Source organism: Myotis yumanensis, unplaced genomic scaffold (genome assembly GCF_028538775.1).
Source record: "Myotis yumanensis isolate MYYU_CA2020_CCGP unplaced genomic scaffold, mMyoYum1.0.hap1 SCAF_8, whole genome shotgun sequence".
NCBI classification, from domain to species: Eukaryota; Metazoa; Chordata; class Mammalia; order Chiroptera; family Vespertilionidae; genus Myotis; species Myotis yumanensis.
Window position 1 is genome coordinate 2857019 of NW_027223759.1, and position 10276 is coordinate 2867294.

Genomic DNA, 10276 nt, shown 5'->3' on the forward strand with positions numbered 1-10276 from the left:
AAATGAAATTTCAACACCACATGTCACATGCCAGGCAAGTCATGACTTTATAGCACATTTTAGTATATGTTTTAATTTATTAAATACTAGTATATTTGGGAGTAGTATTTGTTTTATTTTTTTAAGTTATTTGTTATTTTTAATGGATTTTTAAAAATCATGCTACATTTTTAACATGATTGAATGATCAAACAAGTGTACCACTGATTTATATTTCTACTTTTTAATTGAAGTATAGTTGGTAGATTTCTATTTCTTGTATAGTTAATATACAGATATTAAATGCTATGTTTCCTTGGGCAAGTTGATTACTTTCTTTTAGCCTCAATTCCTCTATGACATCGTATAGTAATAATACTTAACTTTCAGCATTATAGAGGTAACATTACATCATTAATGTGAAAGCACTTTGAAAACTATTTAATTATTTTGATTTTTATTCCTCTACCCAGTGAGGCAGTGGTTTAATCACACACTCCCGTACATTTCCCACTAGAGTCCACTTGTCCAGGAAGATGTCCAGGCTGACAGGAGATTTGCGTGAACACATGTAAATTATTATAATCCTGTGGGCATTGACTTAGTGTCCAGCATTGCCTTTCCCAGCTGATAGTTCACGGCTGAGAGCGTTTTGGTTTCAGCTCTTCCGCACTTTGCCTTTGGGCTCATTCCCTACATGCTGACCCGGCATCCCTTCTGCTCCAGCATCTTGTTTGCTGAGCCAATCACAGCATGCGCTTAGACTGTCCTCTCTAGGCTTCTGTCCTGTCACCTGTGAATTAGATGACTCTAAGGCCTTCCATATCCGACACCAACTCATTTCTGAGCCCATGTATGTATATATCTACTGTGCTGATCACTTGCTCTTTATCCACCTTCTCATTCACACCAACTCTTACTCCTTCACTAAAATGCAGCCACACAACCTTTTGCAAAAACCAGTGCTGAGTCCAGATAAGGCTATCTTACAAAACACAGACATGAAAAAGCAGAGTTTCACTCTTCCATTAGGGCTTGTGAAGAGCTGTTGTAACCAGCACAATGAATCATTATTGCTCTTAGTTCAAATCCAGACCCTGCCGCTGACATACCTCCTATTATCTCGATTACTCCGAGGTTTCATCTGTAAATCGGGGACACTAATGTATCCCACACTGAGCATGTTGGAAAAGTTCCTGGCACAAACCTGGTACTGAAGAAATATTATCACTTCACACCCTACTGATTCTGACACCCAGACTATAGAAACCATGATTGTTTCTTGATTTTGTTTTTGACACATAAGAAGAGCATGTGTTTATCATTTGAACTCATTTGTCCAGTTTAATCTATCACAAAGTTGCCAGTTGGTGATTATATGATCCTTGAGAAGCATAGAATGTCTTAGTAAATAAGTTAAGACATCCAGTGACTTTCCCGGCCGGTGTGGCTCAGTGGTTGATCACGACCTATGAACCAGGAGGTCAGGCTTGATTCCAGCTCAGGGCACATGCCGGGGTTGTGGACTCAAACCCCAGTGGGGAGTGTGCAGGAGGCAGCCCATCAACGATTCTCTCTGATCATAGTTGTTTCTCTCTCTCTCTCTCTCTCTCTCTTTTCCTCTCTGAAATCAATAAAAACCCATATATATAAAAGCCTAAGTGACCAGCTGACCAGCCAACCATCCAGTAGCTATGATGTGCAATGACCACCAGGGGCCAGATGCTCAACGCCAGAGCTGCCAAGCTGTGGTGACTTGGCCGCTGTGATTCTCTGGTGACGCACCCAGAACCAGAGAGGAGAGAGCCTGATTCCAGGGTGTGTAACCCGAGAACTGCCCTCTTGTAATCCAGGACCCCTCGGGGGATGTTGGAAAGCCGGTTTTGGCCCAATGCCCGCAGGCCAGGCCGAGGGACCCCACCAGTGCATGAATCCATGCACCAGGCCTCTAGTATATTATAAAAAAAGGCATCCAGTGATTTGATATTCCTTTTCCTTTTCTAATACTCACATTATTTAATGACAAAACTAATTAATTAGAAAGCACATCTTTATAAATACACTTTATTAGTTCATAAATAATAACTTTTATCTTAAGAAGGAAAATTCAGTATCCCTCCTAAGGGTTTGTAAACTAGGTTTGATGAATGAGCTGTAGGAAGGGCCTAAATTCCTGATATTATGTTCAAATTTGTGTGTTTTTTCTTGTGAGAGTTCCTAGGCTTCAACAGATTTAAAAGGGCCATTGACATTCTAATGTTTGTGAATCATGGTTTAAAGTGAAATAAATTAGATTTTTAGGAGGGGGGTTTAATTTAGAGAATAAGTGAGTTTTAATTTAGTTACTGCCAATGTCAAATTATTGCCTTCTTTATTTTAATAAAGTTCTATACAGAACTGCAAAAACCAACTTGAATACAAAAGAACTATAGAGTTTAGAAAGGTTTTTTCTTTATTTTTATTATTTTTAATTCATATAGGTTTGTGGGAAGTATTACAAAAAAAATTCAGAATATTAAACCAGATACACTGCATTGAGCTTTACATAATGTTTCCTTAAAACCTCAGGGATTAGGATTATGTTATACAAATGTGTACCCTTGGGTGCTGAAATGAAAATGCCGAGCCCCGGAAGCCAGGCAGAATGCCCTGCCCCCCCAAGACCTCGCAAACAGAGTGTGCAGGCCCGTCACAGACAGTGTCCCGACGCCTCCTCTCACGTCCTGTCAGCTTGGAGAGAGGGCCACCCCGGGACAGTTGGTGATGGGACCCTGGGCCCAGGTGAAGTGACTCTAAGGGTTGGGAGTGACTCCTAGGAAACGGCGGGTGCTCCTTCCTCACACCCCCCCACGGAGGTCAAGGTCTCCAGCTATCTGTATTCCAGCCTAAGGCACATTCATGGGCCTATGACCTAGAGCCAGTGGTCGGCAAAGTGCAGCTCAGCAAACCGTGGCTCGCGAGCCACATGCGGCTCTTTGGCCCCTTGAGTGTTGCTCTTCCAAAAGATACCGACTTCTGCGCATGGGCCACGAAGTTTCAATCACACTGTACGTGGGCGCCCGCACGTGGTGTTTTATGGAAGAGCCACACTCAAGGGGCCAAAGAACCGCATGTGGCTCGTGAGCCGTGGTTTGCCGGCCACGGACCTAGATTATGGGTCATGAATATTCAGGTCCTGAAGAGGTAGGTCCCAGTGTGTGCACCTGCCAGTGGCCTCACCCCCTTCCCAGTGTGACATTAGCCAAAGGAGTGGAAATGGCTGTAACATCACTGATGGTTAAAAATTACCTTCATGTGAATGACGAATTAGCATTTAGGAACCATGGCACTAGATGGCATGTTAGCCACCTGCGACTGCTTGACAGCCACGTCACTACACTGCGGGGGTGGAGAGGGATTCAGGTCGGGAAGACGGGCGCACGGCTGCCCTCGGATGGCCAGGCACCTCATCATTGTTCTTCAGTCCACTGGGAAGTGGGTGCCACACGGGCCCGGAGGAATGTGCCGGGGTCACTGAGTGCGAGGGAGCGAGGCCGCCTCCCGTGTCCCGTGGCTGCAGCAGGACTGTAACTCTAGGACCACGCACCCTGCCAACTGCCATCGTTTGGAAATTGAACCTATGAAAACATATAAATAGTTTTCAGGTCACGATAGAGAGAAATGAAACAGATAAAGCTAGTTCTTGCTTTTGTGTGTGTCAAGCAACCTGACTAGGACCAAATTAATAGAAATTTCACTCATGAGAGCCAGAGGAGCAGACCTAACAGTCCCAAAGCAAACTTTTGTGCTGAACCATTTGACTTTGATAATAAAGTAAAAACCAGAAATCTAGAATGAATCCTCATCACATAAAACTGTTGTGTCTTGCAGAAAAGGTGAAAACACTTTAATATAATTTATATTGTTTCTACACATTACATGTAAGAAATAATTTCACTTAATCATAAGTACAATGAATTTGATTTAACAAAATTCTAATTTACAAAACAGAAGTCAATATATGCAGAAATGTATTCATTATTGAATTATAAAGTTAACAGTTCTTGTTAAGATATCATCAGCTTATTAGTCTGTATTTCAGGTAATAGAATGCAGTCATTTTGGTATGCTTAGTAATATAAGTATTAAAATAATGGAACGTTGAGATTTGAGTACAATGACAGTAAACCATGGAAATTTCACATTCACATTATACAGCCATCATCAATCCATAAGTGAATGTTTATAATGTAAAAAAATAGAAAATGATTGTAATATAACCATCTAACCATTAGCGAATGGAGTTTTAAGACCACTATTTTATTTGCTAATTTCTCTGAAGTATAAGGAGTTGCTTTTCTGTCATATGAGACATGTCTTGGTGCCTTAATACTTAATTTGAAATGTCCTCACTGTAAAAATATACCAAAGTAAATAAAAAAGGAGACACTTATTTACAAAAAAATATTGTATACACATATAAATGCAGTTGTTTCAAAGTCTTTTATACAATATTGATAGAATCTGTCATTTTTATTATTTTATCATAAAAACTGCAGTGTTGCAAAGGCAGGCTGTCATTTTTAAATTTTTGTAATTTGGAAATTTTGATAGACATGAATACTTTTTGGCTACCTTTTAAGATAAATCAGTTTCTCCAAGTATACTACAAAAATGATTCTTCTTGTACTAAAGAAAACGCATTCCCATTTGGAGGTCTATGAAAGTGTGCCTGAAGAAAGGAATAACTCTTTATCTTGCTCAATGTTTTTACTTGATCACCTAATAACATCAGCCGTTCAGTCTGTTGCATTAGCACCATCGGCGTGGATTGCGACTGGACTGAACCGATGAACACAGGAACGGGAGCTTGCATACTGTGTCCCACCCCTAGTTCTGTGGATTTCATCTTACCAAGTATTCTAGCAGACAATATAAACTCAAGTGTGTAAGGATGATTTAAACGATAGACACAACAGCGCTGCATTTCACCAACACTACATATGGGCTTTGTGTGGCTACTAAATGAAAATCTAGAGAATGAACTTTTCAGCACTCCTTTCGTTCACTAGGTACAAGGAGAGCTGCTCGCATCGACCCGCGTGTGTCATGCTGTATATACGAACGTAAGTGTAATTTACCTCCTAGTTCAAAACTCTAGGAATCATAGAACTTCTAGTGTGCGATTTATTTCGATGGTTAAATGCCAATCATTGCATATATTCTCGCTTTTAGTTCATGTCCTGTGGTGTGTGCTTATGTGACTGTCGCATACTGTAGGCGTAGAGCCTGTGGCACATGATTTCACAATTTCAAAATTGCTGAGGGGAAGGCCTTCCATGTTTTAGAAAGGTACGAACCAAATATCAATTTCATGAGCACCCACAGCGATCTACTACCATGGCTGGAATTTTCCCATATATTATTTGTTCTTTGCTATTAAAATACAGCATATTAATGGGAGACATCTTTGTGGGAGTACAGCAGGGGCCTGCTGAGCCTCTGGGGTCTGCTTGGTTTACCAGATGAGTATGAGGATATTGTTGTAAAAATACAAATTCACACTCTCCAGAGCAATAATTGGCCTTATATCTTTTGGGGGCAATGATCCAATCCCATCCGAATGCTTCGAAATCCACAGTCAGAGGGTAACGGCAGCATCGAGACTCCGTTGAGTACTCATCACAGTCAAGGCCAAAATCTCTTCTGGATCTTTTTGGTGTGTCTGTTACCTTGACTTCCAGAAAGGGATTCTGGGTAAAAGGGAAAGAACAGTCAGTACCATCCGTAAGTCCTGAGACACTTGGCTCTCTCGAGAAGTCATTATGGAATAAAAACGAATCCTTTTGTTTATGACACGTTTATTTTTAAAAGGCACAGAATTGGGGATTTTTAATTTACACTAGGATTGATTCTTCCCTATGGCTCAAAAGTATTCAACAGCAATACAGAGTTCCCTGTGCATTTAGTGGATGCTCTGAAAATATTTATAGAATATGTGGGTCTGAAAGCACAATCAAGTAGTCACCCCCAGCACTGTGTGTGGATTGGAATGGGAAAGGGAAGGGAGTGGTGAAGGAGGTGGTTTTAGTGGGTTAGAAAGAGAAACTCTATGAGAAGGAGGGACAGATGCAGAAAAAGGTCCAGTAACGTTTCCTTCATTCTTTCACTAAAAGATGTTTCTAATCAGATATTTAAACAATCATTTTCTAACCCTTCCCCACACCAATCTTTTCATGCATTTGAGACTTTTTCTTTCTACATGAAAAACTCTAAGGAATATGTCATATTAACCACCTGTTTAATAATAACTAAAATCTATCACATCACCAACTCTGATCATTAAAATGCTACTTCTAAAAAGACCACTTTCTCAAATAATGAATAGTGGTTCTTATCCTATACCAAAATTGAGACCCACCAGTCATTGTTATTTAAGATTATAAAAACAGTAACATCATTTTGAGAGTCAATAACATTTTATGTAGCATATTTAAGGAAAAATAGGTCATTTGGAAAACTGAATAATTTCTTTAAGAATATGTTTTCATTAAAGTAGAGCTGACTTAATACCACTTAGTAAGAACATTAAAAAGGCAACATTTATTGCTTGCAAGGATAATCTTTTGTTGTAAATTATGTCAATAGATGGAAGTGAAAATACGGTCACATTGATCCATTTTTGTAAACACAAGCATAAGTAAACAGAAACTGAGTAGCTCTAAATTTACACTAGGTTTTAAAGTTGTTTTTATTAATTTTTATAATATAGAGGGCATTGTCATCTCCTTGGTCTGATATGAAATTAGTTGGCATACCCTAAGTAAACTCTTGAATATTTACTCTTGAATGGTAAGGCAGCTCAGAAATAAACTAGGCAGCTCAGGGTAACTAGCTTGAGCATTAAATATTATTAGCATGAGTCACAAAGTAATCTCCATATACATTTGCACCAACAGCCTACAAAATAACGAACACATTTATGAGGGACCTTTAATATAGTGTATAAGACTAAACATATTGTACTTAGTTCATTGCTATAAATAAAAAGCATTTTATTTTAATTATAACTTATAAAGCTTCTTTTTTAATGCTTTATTAAGGCAGAAAGATTCAACACATTGCACGCTGGGGTAGGGGAGGGGGAGTTTAAATTTCTTGGATATGTACTCAAATCCACTATGAAGATTTCATGCTTGTATTCATATAATCATGTAGAGCATATCCAGTCTCAATTCAAAAGAACTGCCTAAGAAGTTAAGTACCTTTTAAAAAAAAATCCTGATGCAAAGTAAAACTATCAAGAGGCTGTTCCACGGGGCATGAAATTAGAGACCCACTTTTATTGGGTACAGGGCTAGGATACCTGTGCTTGGCTTGTGAGCATAGGAATCGGTGGCTCTTTCTTTTTCACTCTGACTTGTTCCCATTCTGATGAAAACCTAACGAGGCTGTGAGAATGCCGCTTCCCCTCATCACTTACCAGCCCATCCTCTCCCGGTCCCGGGAAGGTCACCGCAAGATCACGACCATTCTCATCTAAAGCTTTGATTTCAATGCCCAAGTTGGATTCGGGTTGTTTGAGCCAGTTTTGCAACACGGTCTTCACATCGATGCTCTGCCAAATGCCAGCGCCTGGGCTCATGTCGAGTTTCAGGGATCGGATTCCCGTGTATCTCGTCCCGTCTTTCATGGGCTTGACGAGCCTCAGGATTTGCACAAACACCGTCGTGGGCGTCATGACGGGTCTCAGATAGATCCACAGCTGGGCCTGGACCACTTTATTGAATTGTATTTTAGAGCTGAACTTAAAGAAGCAGCATTTGGGTTTTCCTTCCACCTGCGTCAGAAGATCAGCTAAAAAAATGAATCAGAAAAGAGTTACTGAAATTATTTCTCATTAAAAAAATGAAGAAACCCTTTCATATTGACTGGTGAGTATTTTTTCTATTGGATTAATGAATGTATATTTAGTCTTTTAAGATGAAAAACTGTAGAATTTCATTCATAACTCAGAAAAATATCCAAGAAAAGAATGACTCTAGTTCTTCAGAATTTTTTAGATGTTTTTTCAGCTGTTTATGAGGAATCTGCTCCCTTTCCAGAGAACTGTGGACTCGGGGATACCCTGAGAAGGAACGAGCAGCGGATGAGATTTTAAAATGATGATGATTAGAGAGAACAAGAGACACCGTGGAGGAACATCCACTTAGAATTCTTTGGGAATCTGAGCAGTTACACTTACTGAGCAGCTGTACCAATCAGTCTGGAGGAGGAACCCTCCCCCCAGGCCTGAATTACCTGGGGACAAGACACTGAGCCGCAGCCAAGCCTGGGCACTGAGCAGAAAATACAGGACATCGGCTGCATGTGGGCTCTGGAATAGCGTTTTAAAGGATCGAACCCAGGCAGGTAATTAGTTCAAGGTTAACTTGGGGCTGTTTGGAAAGTTAGGAAGCGCGTCTTCGGTGCCGGGCTGTCGGGGTGAGCAGAAGCCCTTGGAAATGTCTCTCCTCTTGGTTTCCCTGAGATGGTTTATAAATAAGGCAGATCTGCTCCGGGACCAGCTGATAACAGTCTTCAAGGAAAAGCCTTAGCTGCATTATCACCTGATGACTGGACAGGGAGAACACTATTTTGAACCTGTCTCTAGCCCGGTGTAAAGGGCAGAAAGCACTGCATAAGGCAAGACCCGCAGACACTCGGCAGCCAGTCGTTCTGGTCTTGCTTCCGCGAAGGTGCCTGGCTCCCTTCCTTGGACTGTAGTTTTGAACTGACTGCAGAAGGAATTGTATGACATATATTCTCTTTAAGGAGCAAGGTAGATACTACAGGTAGTCGTCCTCCCTCCCCGAAGAATTGGACAATATTTTAGAAGTTCTTAGGCAGCGTGCCTGCCTGGAAATATGCAGGCCGGAGGCTTGCAGCCATAGCACTGTGGTCCAGCTTTAAGCAGGGCTTGGTGAGCCATAACCTACTCGGCTGAAGCGTTTATTTCTTAGGCATTTTCCGATAATTAGTTCTTGATCATCATTATGCTGTGTTTGCTTTGTCACTGCACGTTTTAATACACTGCATTTAAGAAATACTTTCTCATACTCTCCAGTGTAATCACTTTTAAAATTAAATAGCTTAACTTGCGAAGAACACAGACACCCTGTGGGGAATGGTTTTGAATTCCAGGAGTCATTCCAGGTGGCCGGCAAGTGCTCAGCTGGGCTTAGACCTACAAACCCGTGTCTCCCCCCCCTCACCCCCCCCCCCCCCAGTCCCTGTTCTCAGTGAAAAGCCTCATCACTAGACATGCGTGTTTCAAGCAAGCAAATGCAAGCATGGGTTGTATGTGAGTTGTAACATGGTTTGTAGCTCCTCTCCTAGTGGCCTTGGTGCTGGTGACAGTGGCAGCCTGGCACGGTACCTCTGCCACATCCCACTAAGCACCATGAATGCGTGGCGAGCACTTTCAGATCTGAGTCTCATGAAATCCTGAGAAAACAACGCAAAGCTGTGGTCCCTCCTACTTACATAAAACCCCCGGCTTGTTAAAGAGCCTGAGCACAGACCATGTCTCACACACCCGGGCGGGCAGCCGGCAGGGCCGGTGCGGGCGGCTACTCACGTGCTGTGGGCATGGTGATGACCGTCTCCGTGGTGGCGTGGTAGTCGTCCTCCTCCAGGAAGCCCTCGCTGCCGCCGTCCCGCTGCACGTCGTCCTGGTCGATGAGCTCCTGCAGCGGCGGGGCCCTGGGCAGGAGCTGCCGGATGGCTTCCTTGCTGATATTGGGCGCTGTTTCCAGGCGCAGTTTGCTGAGGATCTGGATCTTTATGGCTTCTATGCGGGACGACTTTGTGTTCTGCCTCCAGATGCACGCGTGGCACGGCCCCTCTTTCTCCACATCGCCTTTCTGCTCGCCGTTCTCACTCAGGTCCACGGGGCCGGCGATGATCAGCATGAACAGGTAAATGGACACGTAGACTTGCAGCTTTTGCATGATGTAGAAACTGTGCGGTCTTTTCCTGCTGCTTTTCCTCCTTTGCTTTTGAGTAATGCCAAGCAAAGGGGAATGCCTGGACAGTCGGAGACACCAGGGGCCACCCAGGGAATCTTGCACGCTGTCTTCCAAGTGGCTTTTTATATTCCGACTCGGATGGGACCAGTGTCGTCAGGACCTGTGATTGGCTCCTGCTCCACAATGAGTCTCGCTGTCAGAGGTTAAACCCTGTCTGTCACAAGTCACCAAGCAGTGTTCTGTTACAGGCCAGGGCGAGCCGATGCATCTGAGTGCTTCATAAAAGAAATAAATCTACAAATCAGGGG

At 42.3% G+C, this 10276-nt stretch overlaps 1 protein-coding gene across 1 annotated transcript; it reads right to left on the minus strand.

Annotated features, from left to right (window-relative positions):
* Positions 1 to 4044: 4044 nt before the first annotated feature.
* Positions 4045 to 10044, minus strand: LOC139015485 (growth/differentiation factor 8). The gene is made up of 3 exons (XM_070423264.1): positions 9578 to 10044; positions 7442 to 7815; positions 4045 to 5711 (listed from the first exon to the last, which is right to left on the minus strand). Exons 1-3 carry the CDS (start codon positions 9948 to 9950, stop codon positions 5331 to 5333), a joined length of 1128 nt encoding a protein of 375 aa, XP_070279365.1. The 5' UTR covers positions 9951 to 10044; the 3' UTR covers positions 4045 to 5330.
* Positions 10045 to 10276: the final 232 nt, after the last annotated feature.

Coding starts and splice junctions, on each gene's coding strand:
- LOC139015485 (XM_070423264.1), bottom strand. CDS start 9,950: ATGCAAAAGCTGCAAGTCTACGTGTCCATTTACCTGTTCATGCTGATC. Junction 7,816..9,577: donor CATCACCATGCCCACAGCAC/GTGAGTAGCCGC, acceptor TCATTTTTTTAG/CTGATCTTCTGACGCAGGTG. Junction 5,712..7,441: donor GACCGGGAGAGGATGGGCTG/GTAAGTGATGAG, acceptor CCTTTTACCCAG/AATCCCTTTCTGGAAGTCAA.